The sequence below is a fragment of the Canis aureus genome, chromosome 25, assembly GCF_053574225.1.
Source record: "Canis aureus isolate CA01 chromosome 25, VMU_Caureus_v.1.0, whole genome shotgun sequence".
NCBI lineage: Eukaryota > Metazoa > Chordata > Mammalia > Carnivora > Canidae > Canis > Canis aureus.
The window spans coordinates 24,126,496-24,151,031 of NC_135635.1; the positions used below are offsets into that span (position 1 = coordinate 24,126,496).

Below are 24,536 nucleotides of genomic sequence, written 5' to 3' on the forward strand. Positions count from 1 at the left end.
CTAATGCAAAGTGACTCAAGCTATTCCTCGCAAGCATAGCTAAATTGCCGTTATTTGTTAAGCGCATTGAATTCAGCTGTGGATATAGCAGTTGGTTGCATTCAGCAAGCATCTGTACCCTTTTTTTTTTTTAATCCTCCAAAGCAGAGACAACTCTACCTATCCCCTCCCTCTCCTCCCCTGTGCTGGCTGGGAATTGTCAAGTGACAACCGACCAAATCCTTTTGGACAGGAAGCCTTCATCCTGAGTTCTATATACTTGCAAAACAGGCCTTGTGGTTGGATCAGGGAGCCCATTAAAAGCACTTTGATGGTATGGAAATTCATCTTCATGAAGCTCCTAGGCCCCTAAGCAGCATGCTGTTTAGCTGTGGTTACAGATTACTCATTCAGATCGGAGGGCAATAATTGTGCTGACGGCTTGTAAGGCAATGGAAGTACATAAAATAATCCTGGGCCCTCCACCATGGCACTGCGAGTTAATCTTCTCTAATACAGATCAGCTGTTGTTCTAACACATGACTTTATGCCGGCTCCAGTGACTGCTCGGCCTTTTGATTAAGTACCAGGAGTGGAACCATCTGCATTCACTTTACTCCATAGTTGTCCATTGTTAGGGGACTTTATTTCCACTTCTTGTTCCACCTCCACAATCATACTTTCTTTCTCTGATTAGCACCTTCTCTATTTGTGTTGCATGAGTGAGAATTGCCTCTTATTGAACACTACTGCCTACAGTTCCCTTTCTCTTTTGTAGCATTATAACCTTTTAGAAACCTATTTTTTGAGTCATACCTGCCAAAATCTGTTGGCCAGTTAAGATGTCTTCATTCTCAAAAAGGCTGTCATTCCCAAATCTCTTCACCATGCACTTTCAATGCAGTTGAGTTATATCACCAACTACAGTTTTATATTTTCATGGTTTTTTAAGTGAAAATCTTAAAATACAGAAGTGAAACAGTTCCATTATTGTAACAGTATGACAAACTTCTGTAAGATGAAAGTAAATATTTTCAGCAGAAGGATCTGAATGACACCTTGATACCTGACAATGAAAGTGTGATTTTGAAGCTGAGAAGTAGGTATTAACTGTGGTTGCCTTTTTCTGTTGAACTAGCTTGGGTGTCATTTCTGTAATATGGATGGATGATTGATTTATGTGCAACTCATGGGAATGAGATAATGTCAAATTTATATCCTTTAATTAACACCTGCTATGTAGGAGGGGTGGTATAGTGAGCTTAAGATACTGTATTGAATGAGAAAGTGTGCCCTTTGCCTTTATAAAGTATATAGCTTAAATCAAATTATTTTGACTGTTAACCATGGCCTCTATGTGTGTAAGCCTACTTGTAAGAAGTGAATAAAGACCCCACCCATTTTGCTTAGCATATCAGAACATTTCAACCTGAGTTGACAAAGGTGGCTGCTTATTCTTCCACATAAAGTGACATCACTATGCCTATTGTGTTGTTTTTCTCCTAATACCTACCATTTTCATAGATTTTTATAATTGCCCAACTTTATCCATAGCCAGAGCATAGGTAGATCAGTAGTTGGTTTGAAATTTTGCTTTCATTTGAAAGACATAAACAGAAGATATGATAAATTTTTTGTACTCTATCACATCATTCAAATACCAAAAAAAGAACATTTCTCTCACTAAGACAATACTCCCAGATTCCTAAACCCAGAAAGTATGTGAGGTGTAAGGATAGCTGGGGTGAAGAGGGGTGGAGGAGTAGGGGTGTGGGTGGCAGATAAAAGAAAAAAAAACATATAGAAAAGAACTGGGAGAAAGGAAAGGGGAAAAGAGAAAAAAAAACGGCCTGGTGCTTCCCATTGGTCTGAGGTCTGAGAGGTGATAGCATGACCTGAGATCCCTGGGTTGGAATCCTGTAGCAGAGATTTGTTTTCTTGAGTACATAAACCTTATACATAGTAACTTTTCTCCAGATTTCAAATGACCAACATGGTTGTCCCAAGTAGAAAGTCTTAATTCTGAAAAGCTGTAATTGGTAGTAAAAACAATTAGAGGTGTGAAGATAGGGACAAATGTTTTCTAGTAATGTGCACCAAAACACATAATGAAAGTCATTTTTACTAAAACACATTTTAATTGAAGACTTCTAAAAGATTTCTCATTTTTTTACTTTTCTTGGAAGTGTTTCAACATACCCAAAAACTGTGTATGTCAGGTTTCTTGGAAACTCTGGGACACAGTGTTATTTATAATTGTCATTTCAGGTTAATTATAGTCTGATTGCATATTCCGATAATGTTATCTTTTATCACATAGCTCTTCACAGATTAGTGTTATGGATGAATAAAAAATCTTCTCAGGTAGGAAGAATCAGAAAGACCCTCATACATTTAGTTTGTAAAAACCACCCATTTGTTTCATTAACACCCACCTGGCATAATCTTGGCCGTATGACCGACTGCATACTCAGGTTCTGACCTTATGTTTGAAGGTAGCCATAGTTTGGAAATCATAAAGTCCTCAGTTTTTGTATCAGTTTTTCCTGATACCACCAGGCAGTACTAATTTAATAGAGACCAGTACATTTGACCAAAATGTGGTATAGACCAGAAGTTTCCTTGCTTATTTCCCTCACCCCCGGTGGAATGATTTCCATGTATTTGTTAAACATGTATTTCCTTACATGCATCAGGATATCTAAATACAATAGCTTCAACAGATAATGATTAATTTTTAGCACATAATGAAGTTTTGTAGAAGGCAATTGGCATTAATTTATCATCTCAGAGATATCATGATTGAAATCTTCATGATTCTCTTAGCTTTTCCTTTAGGGTCTTCAAATGTTGCTGTACCTACAACTATGCCGTGAAAGCAGGCCACCTGGGGAAGGAGAAGCAGTTTTCTCTTTGCTATTTTCAATACTCTTTCACATAGTGTCTTCTTCATTCACATAGGGATGTTCACTGCACCCCTCACGCAGACTTCCACAAATATCTCATTTGAATAGAAATGGGTTGACTGCATACCTTTAAGAGAATTAGTGGCCAGAGGAAGGGAACCTGCCTTAGGTTGATCATGAATTATATTTTGGGACTGAATTAGAAAGACCTCAGTCTATACTCCTGGAGATCAAGAGATATCTTAAGATCAAAGATTATCTGCAGAGAAGAAAAAGACCAGAATGGCTATCAAGTAATAAAAGGTCATAGTAGGCCACAGCTGCATGATAAAAATGATATCGAAGCTCTCAAATATTTTCTTCATGAAACTGGCTTGTTTTGATTGTGTTATACTCATCGTCATCTATCTAGCTACTTTTATTTTTGCACTATTACAAGTCTGTGGCCTTATACCTTGTCTGTGGTTCTTAAAGAATTAAATCACACATAAGCATGTACACACACACGCATACACACACACACATACACCCTTGGGTGACAGGTTAAACCAATGAATGTGTGTTCGCACATATGTTTCTACATGTTAAGGCCAACTTCTGTACTGCTTTCATATATAAAACGGATGTCACTCACAAAAATAAACATGCAGATGTGTGCATTTATTTTTTTAAGGTAGAGAACTTATCCACCACATAAACATTAATTGCCTACAGTGTACTTGAAATCCAAATGCCTACACATGCTATGAATTCCTCTATTACAGCAAGTAAGAATTCCTGGCAAAATGCCTTACTTTTCCTTCTGTGGTTCAGTGAAAATTCATGTCTGATTTCCACAGAATAAGGTGAAAATTTAGAGAATCATAGGTATATTTTAAACCATAATTTATTCAATAATGATAGCAGTTTCTCTTTTTACTTGTCAGTCATACTCATAGGAAGCCTTACCAATACTACATAGACTAATTTGTAAACAGAGGTTAATTTTTATTAGTCTGGCACTTAGAAACTCTTCCACTACAACCTCCTCTCTTTCTGCTATTGTCAACCTCTTTCTTTCCCTTTAACAGAGTGCCAAACATGAAATGACAGTGACCAATGTTGACTTAATGTGGATGTTTAATAATGAAAAAAAGTGTGTCAGTCCCAGCATTAGTTACAAATGGCAGTAAGTGTATCGGATGGCAGCCCTGTAATAATTTTACATCCATCATTCTTTCCTGATGCTTCGCTGGCCATCTGATGGATGGGGCCAGCAGTGTTAACTCTTCAGAAACTGACACAGTGTATCTAGTTCAGCATTATCTAACACATGCTCCTTCCCTTAGATAAGGACAAGGCATGTGAGGAATTGTGAATTACGGGTTTCGCTTTGAAAAAGTGAATATGAAGGAACTCATGCCTCTGCATTCAGGGAAAGACACTACAATTAATTAATGATTTATGGATGGCTTTTGTAGATGTTGCCTTTAGCCAAAATGAATTAGAGAAGTCAAATTAGAACTAGATATTTCAATGGTTAGAGGAAAAAATTCATGAAGGAGAAAGGCATGTTAGGTAAATCCTTTGGGAGAAAGTGAGATAGATCATTGCAGCTCAGTGACAAAGCAGGAGCTTTTTTTGGGGGGGGGAAGGTTGTGTGTGAACATGCATGTGTGATTTTTAAAAAGCCCCCAGTCTGCTGGTTGGAAGTTGTCTAGGAAAAACTACAGTAACACAAATTATTAATGTTGCTTCTTTATAAAAGTGCGTATATGTTATTTTTTAATCTCTACATTTACATATTAATTATTCCATGACTTTAAAAGATACACAAAAAAATCTGATGTTGAATGCTTGCCTTTTTATTATTAGAGACTCTCTACTCTGAAAATTTATATAAAATGGAAGGGAACTGCTTTCTAGGCAACTGATTATTAGGAAATCTAGACCAGCTTTCTACGTGCAAGTTGGCATTTGATCCTTAGGTTTTCTTTTCTTTTGTTTTTCATTCATAAAACCTTCTTAATTCTGAGTGTCTTAGCTAGGGAACACTTCTTATGGGACAGGAAGGGAGAGGAAAACCCCTTAGTGAATATTATCAGCACAGAGCAGCCAGTTTTCAAAGACCATGACAAAAAGGCAAATAGGTATTATGTCATCACCCATCCATCACTCTATATGTCAGCCTTTCAATAATTCCAATCGACATTCTCGACAGGCTGGTGCAAGTTAAAGGGGGTGTTTGTTTCTAGAAATTGAGTATGGGCTGTCTATAGCCTTTTGTTCCAGATGGTTTTCTTCTGTGTCTTTTCATTTCTTTCTTTTTCTTTCTTTTCTTTTTGGGGGTATTTAATTGAAATACATGCCGAGTTTGCAGACTGCAAAGATCAGAGCTGTTTTCGTCCAGCAGTGGTAACTATGCATTAAACATTTTGATTTGTTTGAGCTTGAAGTTTAGTCCTTTTTTGCCATTTGCTTCATGGAGTTTGTGTATATTTACAGCCTCTGCATTTAATGGCCACATGCCTTATTTTCACAGATGGCCAGTGGAAGACTTTTTCTTTCTCTTAGTATAGCCCGCTTTCAGTTTTGCTACATTTGTCACAGTGCCACTACTTGCAGCTAGCAAGTGCCCACGCTTGGTGGGGAGCAATTATGGTGTGAGTTTTTAAGGAGCTTTTTAAAGGTTTTTTTTTCCAGTAAACTTTTTATGGTTTAATTTTCAAGCCTAGAAAAGCTGTGCATGTTTTCAAACAGAGAGTCTTGTGTTCTTTACATCATTCTGGTAGAGGGGTTAGTGCAGGATGGTCCAATAAAATGAGACACACGGGGCATGCCAAATTGGGCTTTCGGATAGACACCCACAGGCCTCTCTGATGATTGAAATTGTCTATTCATTTAAAGACATGAGGATATGCCACAATAGTATTCCTGAAAAAAGCAAGTTTGAAAACACCATGTAGAGAGTGATCTAGATATTTTTCAAGTCTATTTCTATGTTACATAGATAAAACACTAGAAGAATAGTATAGGATAGTTATGTCAAGGTGATAGGATTATAAATTGACATGCATGTGCCCACATTTCTGATTTTTCTAAATTTCCTATAAGTAAAATAAGAATCACTTTTGTTGTTGGACCAGAAGTATTCTCTTCAAACACCTGATCTATTAAGAATGGTCTTTCCTTTTCTTCTCCCATGTTCCTTTCCTCAGCCCCAAGATCGAATAGCTGCCTTTAAGACAACTAAACATTAAAGCACTAAAATAATTACAGACATTTGCTTTTCAGTTATCCTCTTATATTTGCTAGATGTGATGAATCCCCTTTTGTCATTTATTGCAAACTACTTGAGCAATATGGATTAAAAATTTTGAGGAAAATATTCCAAATTTGCCATGTATTTCAAAGGGTCTCATTGAACCTTTCCAAGCTTACTGCTCCTCCTTGTTTACAAATGAGAAAGACTTGCTTATGGATCATAGGAATAATAATGGCTATTGCTATTTATTTTGTGCTTACCCTTTTCAAAGTGATTTCATATTAGCCTTCAACCTTGTACTTTGATAAGAGCAGAACAGGATCCTATCTTTTCTTTTAAAAAATAAAAATGAGATTTGAGAAGATTACAGGAATTCTAGTGGGAGATCTGTTTTTAAGCCAAGGTCTTGTGGCTTGGAGTTCAGTCTCTTTTCTAATGGACCGTGCTGATGAAGTTTAAGAAAGTACTCAGTGCCTGATGATTAGCTTGTGCCCCAGCATTGGTCACATGTAGGATTCAGTAGAGTCTTGAGGCTTTCTTACAAAAATCTCATTTAAGCAATAACCATCTCCGTGATTTGTACATCGTTCTTCCCATTCTTTGTTTTTGCTGGTCTGCTCCCTTCCTAGATCTCTCTTTCTTCACCACACAACCACTAACCCAGCCACTTCACTAAAGGATGAGCAAGGAAAACAAAACAAATGTGCTCAACCTTATTTGTTTTGCTTCTTGTAAGCAGTGCTGATAAAACATGTGAAGTTTTAGCTGTTGATTAATTGGAGAGTCTAAATATCTATTCAAATCCATGTATTTCTGTCCCTTCCCTTAAAACAACCATGGATAATTGAAAAGTGAACTATAACTCTGATGTGCCTGTTTCTATTCATCAGATCCAGCATTTCTGAACCAAGCCATGACTCTTCAAGATAGTCCAATTATATTTATTTAACTGAGGTAACTACTGGCTACTGAGGCTACATTCATAAGAATGCTAACAGTTTTGTAGCTTTTATTCCATGAGAAGGAAAATTAAAGAGAAAAATTCTATACATTTCCGTAGCTCAATGACTGAGTTACCCATTGTTTATAGAACAATTAACATCAGACAATATTCAAGTTTTGTGTTTACATCTATGCAGCCCTCCCACCTACCGGACATCCTGCGTTGGTTGTGAATTCTATTGTTTTTCTTTGTTGGCCGCCTGTTTTTCTCACGTTAACCCTTTTGATTTAACTCAGTGTGCACAGTATCTGTATCTGCCCTGCTTTGAAATATAACAAGGTCTTTTTTTAGACTTCGGTTGAATGCTGACCACATAACACAAACATTTGAAAACTCAGGTCTTAGTTTTTTCTTTGCCTGTCTTCCCTTTCCTTGAGTACACACCATAAGCACCACTGTGACAAATAAGCCAAGACCAGTATTTTGCCATGACACTATTCATGTGTACCTTCTTTGTGACTGATCTGTTTTCTACAGATTCCTTTGAGTGGCTTTTTTGTGCATTAATCCTCCAGGCCTCAGTGACTTCTTCCTGTTCCTGGCGGTGGTTTTCTGTTTTAAGGACTAAATTAGTAATGTGGAATTTGGGCATATAACTGTGTCTTTCACAAAGTACCTGAATCTGTGACTCTGATTGTCTGTGTGGATTTGACAGTCTCTTCACAAAATACATCTCAATAACTATGTTTTTTCACAATTTGAAATATCTTCCTTGACTTTAAGAAAACGATATGGAATCGTCAGTTATGAATGGAGTGCCCTTACGGTTTAAAACTTAAAAATTTTTGAGAAAACTGTCTTTTATGATAGAAAATATATATAGTTTTATACACTGGTCAAAATCTTTTAGTTTTATGTTAGGAAGTGTCCAGTAAAGTAGGACATAGATTTGCAGGTTTGAAAGACAATGAAAAGGGCCTTGAATTTCCTCTTCAATATTTTTAATATGCCAGACAGGTCATCATATGTTCAATACTTGAAAATTTTCAGAGAGGGGAAATTTTTTACATTTCGAGGCAATTCATTTAATGGACAGACACCTCTGACTATTACACAACTCTTTGTGGTTTGTTACATTTCACCTGATAACTTACAGCCATTGGTCAGCATTGTATATCTTGACTTTATATGGCCAAATGCTATCCCCTTTTTCACAAATAACAGGGCTTAATTCTTTTTTTAAATAAGTTCATTCTTAAGATCTTTGAAGATTGGTGCTTTTTACCCAGTTTTCCCATCTCCTTTCTTTTTCAAGGTCCTATGCAATTTTTCTATCATGACAATAAGGATATTGATAGGAACATAATCCAAAGCTTGAGTTAAGTCCAAAACATTATAGCCATTGAATACCCCTGGACTGCCTTACATTTCCTATAGAAAAATAAACTAAGGTCATTACAATATTGTTTTTGTTAATGAATCCATACTGGCTTTTTGCTGACCCTACATCCTCTGCTAAGTGCTCTTAGATAATTTTTGTAACCATCAGCTCTGTCTTTTCTGGAACATACATTACATGCTCAGGTCATTGTTCCTCAAGTTCCTCTCTTTCATAAATTAGAATTAATTGCCATTAACTTTCTAATAGTTCCCCTACTTTAAAATCAGTTTTTTAGGGATGCCTGGGTGGCTCAGTGGTCAAGTGGCTGCCTTTGGTTCAGGTCATGATCCCGGGTTCCTGGGATCAAGTCCCACATCAGGCTTCTTGTGAGGAGCCTGCTTTTCTCTTTACCTATGTCTCTGCCTCTGTCTCTGTGTCTCTCATGAGTAAATTAAAAATTTTAAATAAAATAAATTCTTTAAAAATCATAGACAGGGAGTCATCAATTTTATGTACAATTCATGCTACTATCTTGGAAAATTATTCATCTGGATGAAGACTTGAATTCATAGAAACTATGTGTTTCCTTCAAAACCATTTCATCTATCTTCAACTTCACAATACTTTTTAAGAAAACATGATCTGCCAGTACATTTCAATTTGACCAGATTGCCTGAGGAAACTAAGTTTCTAAGAAATTTAGGTGAAATTATGCTTCAGAAAACACTTCCTGAAGGTGGTTACCAAATTTCATAAAAGGAAATTAGATTGTGGAACAAAATTATGTGCTCTAATTCATGATTTTCTCCACTAGGGGAATATCTGGATTTTTAAAAAGAAGACATCAAGATTAGATAAGGATGATTTTGTAGATGACTAGACCAGAGGCCATTTATAGACCTTTCCAACCCCTTCGTTCCCATATCTCTATGACTGATTCTCTGATGGAAAATATTCCCAAGGGATACCAAATTTCAGAGTACCAATGTGTCTAGAAATATTCTAATAGATACATTTGCATTTGACCAGAGTAAAATTAGTCAATGATTTCTTCAACTTGGGTTTTGTTAGTCTTGAAGGGAAGAGTGTGTGTGTGTGTGTGTGTGTGTGTGTGTGTAGGTGTCTGTGTGTGTGTGTGTGAAAGAGAGAGAGAGAAAATATATTTGTATATAATTTATATACAATTTACAAGAAAGCCTTTTCTCCTATTTGTGCTGTTATATTATGTAAGCGGATGGTTATTTTTTAGAAAATGGCATTCTCAATAAGCAAGGGTGGAACCAAGAAGTTGAGGGGGTAGACATATGCATTATTTCTTTGTATTTTGCTTATGCTGATGAGAAAAATATCCAACTGATAAATCATTATGACATTATAAATAATCTTTCATCTTCTTTGGTGGTCTGTGAGGTTCACATAATTGGAGGGTTAAAAACCTTTTTTGTTTCATTCTTCCTCCCGTGTCATTAGTATAGAAGTAGACCATAAAAAAGTACAGCCAGAAGGGGTTTAACTGTTACTGAGTCAACATTTGACAGTCACACTCTATTCTGTCATTTCATGCATGTGCTTTTTATGAGTTTTATAGCTTTGTGAGCTTTATTTCAGGGATGTCCATTATGATAGCTGATCCACAGCCCATCTCTCTTTGTGTATATGTGTCTGCTGGGGAGCAAAGCTCATCACTTACACGGATCCCAATTTCAAGGAGTAACAGAGGAACCATTTCCTTGTGCATTGTTTAATCTGGGATTAGGTAACTAAGGAAATATCTACCTCCTCTAAAACAGAGTTTTTGTGTGTTTTTTGTTTTATTTTGTTTTGTCTGCTCTATGAAGTATCAACACAGGATGTTCGCTTGAACCTTTATAAACAGTGAATTTTTAGTTATTTTCTGTATATGTTGAAGTAATGGAATAGGAGAAGTTTTCAATTTAAGTATGTACTAGACCTGTAAACCATCATGCTGGACATCAAATGGAAAATGAAAAGATTAAATACATTGTTGTAGATGACAGATAAGAGAAATGAAAAAAATATCTCAACAATTTTTGGAGTTGTTAACAAAATTCTCCTTTTGAATGCATATTTGTTCACTACTCTAGCCATAGGGGAAAAAAGGTCATAACCATGGCAAGTTATTTAACACTGAGATTGAGCTAACTATTCCTGTAATTCATATATGTTAGGAAGAATCTTTACTTTTTCAATTTCCCTCATTGCCTTTTTCCCCTGATATTAAAAGCATAGATATCTTGATTTTTTTTTAAGTTGATGAGAATCTATCACTATATTTAAACCCCATTTACAAACTAGGATTCTGGGACTCAGGGAGGATAATTGTCTAAAGTAACATAGCTAATACATATAACAGAGTTTGGTTAAGGATTTTTCTGATCCCCAAACCCATTATTTCCTTACGGGTCATTTTCTATATTTTCAAATATATCCTCTTCTCATTAATTCTTATGGTCTTTTGCCATCCATTCAGAATGTACAGATCTTTACTGACTACTTCTAATCAACTCATTGCTTACATCTCTAGATATTTCTTGGCTTTCCTTGTTGATTTCCACCATAGCTTGGTGTCATGCACAAACAATACATGTGTTGTTTTCAAATCAACTGAATAAGCCCCAGAGCCTAAGACCAGCTGCCAGATTGCCTATGTGAATATTAGCACAGTAATAATACTTCTTTAAACGCTGGGTTTTAGAATCATTTTTTGACCCCCAAGATATGTATGATCTAAGACATTGTTTTCTTCTGTAGATGAGATACAACCCATTTGGATCCTAGTTCCAGTTGACATAGGACCAGAAGATTTGTCAAGTAAAAATAGACTTAACCTAACATTACCCCTTGATCTCAATAACCTACAGTATTGTATAAGATTTGATTAGCCAGGTAGGAGTCCTCATTCTAAAGGAAATCTTATTGTTATCCGATTGCTAATTTGTATTCAAGAGAGAAAGCGTACAGGTAATCTTTTTGATCCTTATTTATAAATTATGAAGACTCTTTCACTTTGACTACTTTGTAGTAATTAAAATGTTTGTACCCTCTACTCTGAGGTTACTCAGAGCATTTCAGAGTTTTAGCAATAATTTCTTTGAATGTGCCTATATTTGTTTTATTTTTGTTTTATTTATGATAGAAAAATGGTAGAGGAGAGAAAATCAGTGATTCTGCCAGTTTCAGATCAGCATTTGGATAGTATTGAAGAGCAGTAAAGTAAAAATGCTATATGGGATTTGTGCTGAAGAACAGTGATCTTAAAGTGGGGGCATAAGGTGTTCTCTTTCTGTACAAATTCTTAAAATGTATTTTTTATTGGAGCCAGATGTGACTAAGATTCTAAATTGGTAAAAAAAAAAAAAAAAAAAAAAAACTATCACTTGTGCCCATCAGCATTTTATCTACTTCCCCAAATTCAGTTTCTTAAGTGTTTCCCATTTTTAGCATCTTCCCATGTACCCCCTTTCTATCTGATATCAAACTGCACTCATTTTGCTTCTGCTGCCTCTATTCATTCATTCATTCATTCATTCATTCATTCAGAGGGGAGGGATAAGAGAGGAGGGGTAGAGGAAGAGAGAGAGAGAGAATCTCAAGCAGGCTCTAAGGCTAGTGCAGAGCCCTATGCAGGCAGAGCTCCATCTCACAACCCTTAGATCATGATGTGAGCTGATATCAAGAGTTGGACACTTAATCCATTGAACAACCTAGGTGCCCTCAGGTACCTCTATTTAGAAAAGGTTAATTTAATTATAGGAGCTTTGAGAATCAAAATATTACCTTTTTTTAGTAATGTTGGCACATTTGGAAAGAGGCTTTCAGTAAAGATTTAATCCAAGGAACAGAATCTTCAGTGGTTGAATTTTAGACATGATAGTGCATAAGTGGACTTTTTGGGGAAGGGGACAGCCAGGGATGGTGGAACTGGAAGGAGTAGTATCAGAGGAATCTTCTCAAGGTACCAGCATTCATGCTTTATAACATTTGGCTGATTTTTTTCTCCTCCTATATACCTAAATAGATTGAATTTAAAGTTTTGAGAACTATTTTTAAATTCAACTCATTCTTATGATGTTTCAGTATATTATCTAAACTCCTATCCACATAAAGATTTATATATACCCCTGTACATAAGAACTAAATATACACTTTTATTTGCTATAAAATCAATATTAATATGAGATTATATGGTAATTATTTGCCACAGGACCATTGTATTTTTATATACTGTATATTTACCATATAACCACTTAGGTTTTAGTATAGCCCCCTTACCTCAATTCCTTCTGATCTTCTGAATTTATTGTCATCAAGGGTTTTTAAAATGTGCAATGTTACCATTTTTATTTACATGCTGTTGTAAGATGTTTTAATTAAAGGCACACACCACAAACCCTCTAATTCCTTCAGTCACATCCCATTTCCCTGTTCACGTATCTGAGAATCAGCTCTGCAAAGGATCACAAAAACAGTGCAGCTTACCCTGTTGACTTCCGCTGTCTCCCACCCATAGACTCTTGGGAAGTATTGTCAATTCCATTTTGGGTAATTAATTAAATAATTTTATTATACTGTGTACCTTAGGGGTAGATAATTGGAGGTTACTTACTGTAAAAACTCATGGTTAGTTTCCTGACCTCATTTGCTAATTTTAGCCTCTTGGTAAGATGGCACTAGATTCATACAGCTGAACTCAGAACCTTAGAGGTCACTCAACATCTTGTCCTCTTTCTACTCCAATTGCCTTCATTTTGCTTTTTCTTCTGAAAAGACTGCTTCAGAATGGAAAACTCTCTCTAAAATATATAGCATTATTGCCTTATACACAATTAAATCAAAACCTGAGAGGCAATCCATACCTAGAACATTCCCCCAAAAATAGTTAAGTCTTCATTGACTGGAGACTATCATATCATGTTGATGGAATGTGTGGTTTTTTGTTTATTTTTAATGTAACTGTCTTCTATTTTAACAGCTACATTTACTATAAAGAGTCTGTTAAGCTGGTGTCCTTGATGCTCCTGTTCTCAGCTGAATATATACAGCAGACTCTCTCAGGAAAAGAAATCCAGAGCATATAAAGCAGCTGAAAATATCAATTTCACACAAACTAATTGAATCATATCCTACATTTTTAAATATGTAATTTATTTCAACTTAGTACTATGTAATCCTGTAGAACAAGAGTTGATATCAACTATTTTGTTTCAAATTTCCCTGCTGTGTTTTATACTAATTGACAATTAAATATTTTTTTACTAAATCATGTACAGACTTTGATGAATAGGAGCTCCAAAGCCACTAAATTGAGAGAATTTTTTATCTAGTACATACAATTGTAATACTGTCAAAGATTTTGCAAAAATAAAGCATGTACTATATTAAGAATATCAATACCCTAATGGTTCTTGGTGGGAACATTAATTGGGCCCTTTACCTGTAATACAATTATCTTAAATAGTTGATTATTTTCTGTGAACATTTTATTGTGTCAATAGCTATCCTGCAGTATATGTGGTTCATTTGTACAGTTCATGATGGTGTTCCTCAGAAAATGAAGTAAATAATTATAAAACTCTATAACTCTATATAAAACTATAAATGAGAAAATTTTATGAAATCCAATAGATGCTTTTCTTAAAACTATGTTGGAACCAAGTCATCCTCAGAGCCATGATGGAAAGTGTTAGAAAAAGCTGTAAACCTTTCATTGTATGCTTTTTCTTGTCATAAAATCACCCAATTACTTAATTGGAAATAGTTTAATATCTCATGTGGTTTAAATTGGGTGTTATATTTTCCTTGAAAATAATTTAGTTTGTAATGCCATATTCTCCATGAATTCAAATGATGCACTGCATGCTTTTAAATGACTTGATGTCTTTGCAGATCTAATTTTGGTGTATTTGTATCTCAAATAATTCGCCAACTCAATATTTTGGCTTAGCAATCCAAATCAAATTGTGGTCCAAGTAGCAGGCACTCACATCGAATGTACAGAGACTTGACAAGCAATTAGCAATGAATATTTAAACGTCTTCATTACCCTTGCATGAGGAATGCAGATGGCATTTAGGGAGATGGCAACCAGAGGGCACTACTATGAATTATGTTTCTATCAGTTGGTCACCTGACTATTGGAAGACTTTCTCTGGGCCCCATGCCACTCCTATACTTCTACTGTCTGGCTAAAATTAAAGGCATTCCAAATGTTGTAAAACAGGTTGCTTTCATGAAATTTCTCTGCACATTTTATGATTTAGGAAGATTGTCTCCAAGGATCCCAGCATATATACCCCTTAGGCGTACCAAACCCAAATGCCAAGACTGTACTGGGGATTCTAAGAATCAGAATTCCTTCAGAAACCCTGCTGATCATTTGCTTCAATTACCTCAGCATAATGTGCTGAATGTGCAAAGGTGAATAAATCAACATTCTGTCCCTCCCAGAAGCTAATGTATTATATATGGCCCAAGAAAAAAATGTCTTTGAATAATTATAATTTCCAGATTGAGCTCTCATTATAAATTTCTTTTTTTAAGGAAAAAACAACACTGGAGAGTCTGACTCAGCAACTGGCAGTTAAACAGAATGAAGAAGGAAAATTTAGCCATGCCATGATGGATTTCAACATGAGTGGAGATTCTGATGGTTTGTGAAAATTGTTCATATATATTCCAATAGTGTGCAGAAGTGTCAATTTAGTGCCAGTTAAAACTACTAAAAAGTATATATGATAGCCACCTTTACCTGATCATTACAATAAGTGCTCACATGTACTGAGCAGTTCCCACGTGCCAAGCAATCTGCTGAGTGCTTTGCATAAATCATCTCATTAATTTCTAGCACAACCTGTGAGATAAATACTATTACAAACAAAGAGATTAACCCCTGGGAGTTTTGAATCATTTTTCTCCAAGATAACAGGGCTGTAAGTACTAGAGGCAGGTCTTGGATTCAAGATGGCATGATTCTGAAGCAAATACTCTTAGATACTCTTTTCAAGCTTTAATTTGTCAAACTCTGACCAAAATCCAACACTAAATGGACATTTTCAGGATGTATATATATGTATATATATACATTTGCATTTTGGAACCCTTCACTCTTACACTGTCTACTATACAATCAAGTGTCCTCCCTCCCCTTTATAACCCAACTAAAATGCCAGTTCACAGCCTCATGCTTTCTTTACATGCCTCGAGAGTTCTGTTGTCTGCATCATTTCTGAACCTCCTAAACATCCCCAATGACAACCAATTAAATTGACACTCTAATTTTAATAACACAGCAAAGAGAGAAAAAGAAGAAAGCACTATTCCTGGGAACTTCCCTCTAGTGTCAAGTGCTGTACAGGCATTTTGAGAGCACCGTCCTCAAATTTGTTACTATTGTAGAGAGTTCCCTGCATATAGAAAAGACTGCACCAGAGCAAACCATTAGGAAGCATACTTTAGGGCAGAGATTGCCTTGAATTCCCCAGAATACATAGTTGTCTACTCTGTGCCTTGGGCCAATTCCACTTTTAAGTCCAGTTCTGTCCTAGCCAAGAGACTAGCCAAATTTGAGCATTTAGCCAGATAATTTTATCAAAACTGAATTTTATTCAGTTGGATATCCAACAAAAGTCAGTGTTTTCCTGGCCTGTTGGATCCAAACATTTACTTCTATCTTCTTCCTCACTTGGCTAAGATAAACCTGGCCTAAGTACACATAAAGAGCTTGTTTAGCTTTGATGAAGTTGCCTAATGTTCATTTTATTGCTTATGTTGCTGTAAGGTGTAAGAACAAGAAAAAGCAGATGTGCAAATGATCATTTGCTAGTTACAACCTCATTCTAGAAAGATGTTGCCATATATTAGCACTCATTTTTGTCAATAAAAAGACAATTACCGGTAATAACACATTTCATAAATTTTAAGTTGTATTAGCATGATAAAATATACCCATAGTAATCAGCATTAAAACATCAAGATTTTGTTGCTGTTATTTGTTAAATTCAGTCATGCTTGTATGCAAATATTTTCCAATCTTCATCAGACCAAAGAGCATACTATGAATGAGAAATAATGTGAAACTCCACCAACAGGTATGCCGTGTTCTTGTTTGCTGCTCTAGAGGTCTTTAGGTCCAGGTTATTTTGGTTGATTCCCATTCCTTCTAATTGAGAAAAGACAGGAAGAGAGATATGAGGGAAGAAAGAAAAAGCAGCACTTTTATTAATGATACAACCTCTAGAAATCCCAAATTGTTTCAAAATTTTATATGCTACCAAAAGAATACACCTCTTCCATATTTCCTTATGACACCCCTGGAAAACTTAGTATCACAGTTCTGTGTTTCTTGCTGCTCCTCTTGGTCTTCTTTGCCTAAACTCAGGTATCTCTGGAAGCTGTTTACTCTGGTGAAACTATTCACAAAGTCACGTGAAGCCTAGAGGGGCGAAGGAAGCTCCCAAGGGTTCCACTGTGGCTCTTGGTCATGTTTTATCATCATGAGTCTTGCAAACCAGAATGGAACTTACAGTGGGTCCCTTTGCATAACTTTAGACACTAGGGAGAAAATTCAGGGAAATAAATATATTATTTGTTTCCCCTAAATATGAGGCTGTGAACTTCTTAGGAAACCATAGTAGTGTAACTGTTCTTTTTTTTTTTTTTTTTCCTACCATTTTTAGATACCTTCTGGGGAGTAGGCTATCATTAATGTGTCAGCATAGTTCATGCATTTATTAGCACAAAATTGCCAGGAAAAGCCAAACACGTTACAGAAGAATTTCTATATTGCATTTTAACCTCAAATTTTTATTCAGCAGCATTTTTGTTTATGTTACTTCAGGAGAGAAAACGGACATGGCTACTGTTCTGGCTGTCTTTAGGTAGCAGAGATATATCCTTACCTGTGGTCATCCATCATGCCAAACAGATTAGCGTTTCACAATTTTATGAAATCTTTCATCTATTTAATATTTCTATGGTACCAGAATGCCTATTGGTATGCCCCAACTATTCTCTTTCCAATTTGCGTCAAAGATTACATATTCAAGTTTCTGTGTCCTCTTAAAAATTGATGGTGACACAGTCCATAATCCATTGAATAAAAGGAAAAATATATTAGAAATGGATTAAAAATGCAGATCTGACAATTGCCACTATAGGGCTTATCATAAAAACTTCATAAACAAGCATTCTGTCTCAAGAACCAAAAGTACTCTTATCAGATGTACTTTTTATGTTTATATTTTAACAGACTTGAATACATATTTCACTAGACAAATATTCAATAACAATACAAAGGAGAGAATTACCAAGTCTTAACACTCATACAAAGCAATGTTCCCTATTTTTAGGAAGTGCTGGAGTCTCAGAATCAAGAATTTATAGAGAATCCAGAGGGCGTGGTAGCAATGAACCCCACATAAAACGTCCAATGAATGCCTTCATGGTGTGGGCTAAAGATGAACGAAGGAAAATCCTTCAAGCCTTTCCTGACATGCACAACTCCAACATCAGCAAGATATTGGGTAAGAAACATACTAATGGTTATGTGATGTATGGAATAAATGTACAGCTCTGCTTTCTGCAGCTGTTGAAAGGTACTGGCTTTGGAGGCCAGACAGTTCATGTGATCTGCTTATCTAAAAAATAAGCACCATTAATTGAGGCTTTTCTTCTGATGACAGATATTTTATGTGTGTTGAGAAATAGGCCTAGTTTTGTTTGTTTTTTTAGCTACTTTAGTTGTGTGTCTCTATACTTATTTTTGTAATATTTTCTCTCCTTTAAAATCTAGAAATATTTTGTGCTAAGACTAAGAAAAAGTTATTTTCCTGTGAGCCACTTGATAATGGTATTGACTATATTTATTTTTTTCCTTTGGATTATAGTATTCTTCACGTGGTAGGGATGGAGGTATAGGTGATGATTGTTCCGGGACTAGAATTGAAAATCAGTTTAGATTGTCAGTACACAAGAGGATGTAGCATGTGGTGCAATTTTTAATTTATACTTCACTATTTGTCTTACATACATAGACACTGAAGCATACAGAAAAGATGGGTGAGAGGTAAGGGTAATGATTATAAAGAGGCCTACTGTATACCAGTTTATGTCCCAGATAGAGGAAGGGAAAATTCCATTTCCTTTGTGCTGTTCACTTGACATCATCATCATCTTCATCTTCTTCATCTTCAGATGGTGTGATGGCCAGCTACTGGATAACCTAACTTACTCTCTGACTTCTAAGAGCTAAACAACAAAAATAGAATATGAACACCTAACTCCAAATTTGGGCTTCAACAAATAAGTAACATTTCTCTAAGTTAACTAAAGCTTTATTAGAATCCATAATGCACTTGGAATTACATGTATTTAATGCAAGTATGGTGTTTCTTTTATCCCTTTACATTAAGTAGCTGATCATCTAAAAGTAGTTACTAAACATACACATGTGTTTTTATGCTCCCATATTCTCAAATTCTCATATTACTCTGGGGGAATAGATGCCACCCAGTCCACAGTGTACATTTGTAATGAGATCAAAACAACCAAGAAAATAAAGACCATTAACCACTTAAATTTATGTCTCAATTTTCATCTAAAATGATTTTGAGATCTTTAGATTAATATGATTGCAAAAGATAAGAGTATGTGAAGCTTAGAAAAAGTGAACATTTATGGATAAAGGAAATGGACATTTTTTACATCTCTAAAATCTCTAATCTATTTTTCCTTTTTATGACCATATCCTACCTTCCATATGAAATTTCCCATTTTTTAAAAGATGTCACACCTGTTCCATTTGGGAAAAGTCTAGAAAAGAATAAAATATTTTATGTAAGCATAAATTTTAATGTATCCATTATCACAAAATTAGAAATCCCAAAATGTCAAAATGAGAAAACTAAATACTAAGATTGTTTAAACTATCTTTATATCATTCAGTACTTTTGTCTAAATACTGGAAAAGTGATAATCACTGCTTAAAACTTTATCCTAAGTAAAAGAGAAATAACAGTTTTGATGATATGAAATACTTTAGGAAATACAGCAAAAGATTTTAGAGGAGACACGTGACTAACTGCAAGAATTTCTTTCTGGGTTGAAGACAAGAATATTAGAATGACCGTATGATTACAACATAATGGACTACATGAAAAAAAGTGCTGCCTAATTTTAGACTTTTCCATAGAATTGTGTTCATTGAAGATATAGCAGGAAAAAAACTACAGAGGTGGGACCTGAGGTTTGGGACCTCAATATTTGGTCATTGCTTCAAATAAATAAGTGATCTTCAAATATCCACAAGATCATTCTAACTGGCCCATTTCTTATAAAAGTACAAAGAAAGCTTGATGTTTTCCTCTTTACTGATTGTTTTGGATAACAGCCTCCGACAGCATGCTGCTAATTCATTCTGCTTAAAACCGGCGCTTGAGCTGGGTTGACATTTTACGTAGTCTCTGGGGATCCTAGTTGACATTTTAAAGGGCTTCTAAGCATTTTATAATACCCTAAAATCTGGTTTTAATAAGCCATTCTGCTGAAATTGTTAACATAAGGAATCACCTTTTACTGTTTGGCGCTAGATCAGGGGATGGGGGACATCTTTTTCTGATTAGATATACAGTAGTTGGAGTAAAATGTGCAAATTCATTACAGACCCCATGGAGATGACAATGCTGCTCAGCTCAAACTTCATTTTTATTGTATTGCCAGATTTAGAAAGGAAAAGAGTATTTTCAAGACTGTTTTTGTTGTTGTTGTTCTTATTTTGAATATCAGATTTTTTTTTATTAAATATTCCTCTTTATCATCAGGAGAAATACCCAAATGTCCTTCTGCATTTTTCCATTGTAAAAGGCCAGTCTTTTGAAATACGCAGTGAGCTTTCTCCCTATATGTGGTCCAGGGTAAGCAACCAGCCACGCCCAAATCAAGTAGATGTTTTCATCTCTTTTGGAGAGACCTAGAAGGCACATCCAGAGTGTCCCTGGGTTCACATCGTAGCTATATACACTGGATGTGGTACCTACAAAGCCATTAAAACCAAAACCAAACCTGTCCTTTGGTTGACCCTGTTCAAGAGTCATTACTAAAAAATGAAAACTGGGGGCGCTTGGGTGGCTCAGTCCGTAAAGCATCTTCCTTCAGCTCAGGTCATGATCCCAGGGTCCTGGGATCGAGCTCCACCTCCGGCTCCTTGCTCAGTGGGAAGCCTGCTTCTCTGTCTCCCGCTGCCCCTCCCCCTGCTTGTGCTGCTTGTGTTCTCTCTCTCTCTCTCTCTCTCTCCCCCTCTGTCAAATAAATAAAATCTTTAAAAAATGAAAACTGCATTTGCCACCAAATCAAAACACTATTTGTTCTGCACTGTCATAAAACAGAAGAGTTAGCCATTTTGCCAACTACAGACAGTGCGTAGGCTACTTAATTCTCCATTTTAAAAAGACATAACCATGAGATGGCCAGCTTTTAAAATGTAATTTAGGATTCAGTGATACTTCCAGGGAAATTACATTATCAAATGTCTAAATATTTTGTGATACCAGTTCATTCTAGATTTAGGAGCCAATTTGAGAATTTACACATCTTTATTGTATATGTATCTTTATTTTATCTTTATATAAATATATATCTTTTATTTACCATATATATGTGTGTATGCGTGTATATACATATATATTTTCCTATGCATTTCAGCCAGATCAACTTTCTTTAAGTTCCTCTAATCCCTCTTTCCACTTGACCATTCTGTTCTTCCTCCACAGAAGGCTCTTCCTGGCTGATTCCTAAAGGAGTCACAGCAAAGCCTTCCTGACCCACAAAAGATTGATCTCAACTTCTTATCATGGTCTTATAGCTTCCTGTACTTTCCACAATTGTAATTAAAATAATAAATTTTTTAATTAGCTGCTTAATGTATTTTCTCTCCACTGGAATATGAGCCTCAAGAAGATAAGGAACATGATGATTCACCACTGCATATCCAATAATCAATACAGCGTGATGCACATAGTAGGAAATCTAAAAAGAGTTATAACATTCTGAGGCAGGTACTATGAGGCATAAACAATCCCTCTCCTTAGAGAAATGTATTCTTTTTGAGCTTATAGAACATTTAAACTTAGAGAAGAACCCCTAGCAAATCCTATTCTAAATGAGAATGCTAGTTTCTTTGTTCTGTCTAATAATAAAGCTAGGACATTTTAAAGTCAACCATTATAGGTCCATCTTTCAGTGTATTGCTTTGATTCTTAAGTAAATTATTTCTGGTAAGCTCACTTTGGCACTCCCTGATCTGAGGTTTAAAATCCTATTGTACATACTTGTAAGAAACTTCCCAAAAAGAATTCATTCTAGTTCAATAGTATTATAGCTTTACCTGTATTTGTATTTGCCCTGAGAATAACATAATGGTTTCCAGCACCTCTAGCGAATAATGTTGGGCAATATAGAGTTTGAGATTGTACCTACAGATTATTGGATGTGGCTATTTAAACACAAGTTGGAGAAAGGAATGGAAACATAAACTCTATTATTTGAACCATAATCTGGATTTCTGTAGTAAATAGAATAAACTATAATGGCTGTCTATATTGGAAAAAAATCTGTTTATAAATTTTTGTTAATACCTCCATGGATATATCCACCCAGGCAACATCTGTTCCAATAGGAAAGAATTCTAAGGGAAGAGTATCGTCCCTTATTTACCGTATTTCTTTAATACATATAACAGTACATGTTGAGGAATTGTCAGAACTTTTAGGGAAGAACTGTTTATCAGTAAGCTATTTGAATTTGAGATAATGGAATTATGGTTGAATAATGAACCCACTCGAAAGCCTTAAGATCTTGCTTAGATAACTTTGGAAGGCAAGTAAAGACTTCCCTACCAGAACACATTTGGTAGGGAACTCCCAATTCCAGTTATTTTGGTCTTTGTGCATTTGAGCAGAGTTGAGCTGATTACTTACTGATAAACACACTTCATCTGAAAATAGATTCTCCTCACATGCTTAAGAAACATTATTACCACTACTACTTTTACTACTATACATAGCCACAGTCATAGAATCAAAGCTTTAAATTACATTTATATTGAGAATGAGCATAAATATTTTTAATTAAGCTTCGAACATTTTTTTCAATCCTAGTTGAATTCAAACCTAAGTCAAAAATAAAAAGAAGGGGAAAATCAATTGGGATTGATATTATTAATGCACACTATGTCACAAGAAATGACATCTTTATATATTATTGAAAGTATTGAAAGTGTTCTATTAAGAGAAAAATCTGACCCCATACATACTTATTGTTGTAATTCTGACCTCTGCTAGATCAGAGATAGGTGGGTCTAGGTATGTAAAAACATACATTGTAGCATACTTTCAATTACATCGAACCCGAGTTTGAGTCTCAGGTTAGCAGTTTAATAGTTGTGTGACCTTGGGTAAGTTACTTCATCTATTTGAACTTCAATTTTCTCATCTATGGAAGTAGGTATAAATGTTAATAACTACCTTACAGGATTACAGTGAAAGGTAAAAATGAGACACTTACATAAAGTTTTTAGCACAGTATCGAGCACACAGTAGTTACTGAGTGCATGTTCATTAATATATATTTTTTGTAATTAAAGTTTTAATGAAATGAATTTTTAAATGCAATCATTCATGAAAGCAGACTTAAACATTTTGAGGAGAATTGTATATAACATATGTTAGAAACCCTTGTAGTAAGTAATGTGCCCCCATGTAAAACTACTCCATAACTAGATAATTAGCCACAGATTGAAAATGTGTAATACATTTTTGCATAGCTTTTTAGTTCACAGTTGAACTATATCATGATGTACCATGGAAATGAAAGGTATATTCTTTAAGTTATCCATGAGCTTTTAAATATATGATATACTCAGTTGGCTAAATTATTAATTCCAGCAAGAAAAATAAAAAAAAAATAGATTGCTCCGTGTTTGTATCTTTGGATACACAGTTTCATTGTGGACACAGCCACCAACACCTCTGTTCTCATGGGATCTCATCTCTTGAGTCGTAGTTTGCTAATCAATCATATTTTTATGTCTTTCTGGGTTTGGGCCAACATTTTTACTTTAGATTTTCTTGTTCTCAGTTCTACCTTTTTAGGAACCTGAGCAGCTGTGCAAATTGGTATCTCAACCTTCTTTTTCTCCCAGGATCTCGCTGGAAAGCTATGACAAACCTAGAGAAACAGCCATATTATGAAGAGCAAGCCCGTCTCAGCAAGCAGCACCTGGAGAAGTACCCCGACTACAAATACAAGCCCAGGCCAAAGCGCACCTGCCTCGTGGATGGCAAAAAGCTGCGCATTGGTGAATACAAGGCAATCATGCGGAACAGGCGGCAGGAAATGCGACAATACTTCAATGTTGGGTATGGGCCTTTCTGTCTTTTTTTTTCATAGAGAATGCTTCTTGCTATATGTAATGGGATGTGAAACATAGTTGTTTGGTTGCGAGGCAGCATTTTGAAAAAGATCCTGACTGTCCCCCACGTGCTCCTGACAAAGAATACCTCCATACGAAGTGACTCCAAGCGCCTAGAACAATGGCTCTAGCATGAACTCTCCTAACAACGGGCTTAAAAATAAAATATCTGAAAGTAAATAGTTCTGAAGTTCACTATTGAAAACGGAGAAGTATCGTGGGTTCTTTCCCTTGTTGATTTTCATTACTTCCAGGGCTTCACATTGACAAGTTCCACAACATCTTTGTTGAGATAATACAACACAAAAATGATTTCAACAGAAGTGTTTGCTTTTGAATATAGAGGGACTTGGGTGCTATCAAGGCACACCGTGACCTTTGTAGATCTCGTAGTGGTGACTCTATTTAGAGCACAACGGTGTTGTGAATGGGAGAGCTTTCTTCTGAATTAAGAATGTAGCTCTCAGGAGGTTTTACCCTGCTTCCTATGGCAAGGCTGTCTATGGTGTCCTATTATGCTGCCTGCAACTTCATGGCTTCTGCAGAATTTTCTCAGCACAGAAATAAAGATGTTCATATCTAGAACAGAAGTCAGTAAG

The 24,536-nt window shown here is 35.6% G+C and overlaps 1 protein-coding gene across 24 annotated transcripts in view; it reads left to right on the plus strand.

The window, feature by feature from the left end:
- The window catches only part of SOX5 (SRY-box transcription factor 5), a 994,522-nt gene that overhangs the window by 964,155 nt on the left and 5,831 nt on the right, over positions 1-24,536 (plus strand). For all 24 annotated transcript variants that reach the window (XM_077870731.1, XM_077870732.1, XM_077870738.1 and 21 more), the window contains 3 exons: positions 15,015-15,123; positions 17,822-17,995; positions 23,668-23,884. In XM_077870731.1, the coding sequence (XP_077726857.1) occupies positions 15,015-15,123; positions 17,822-17,995; positions 23,668-23,884 (500 nt within the window). The remainder of the gene's footprint in view (positions 1-15,014; positions 15,124-17,821; positions 17,996-23,667; positions 23,885-24,536) is intronic.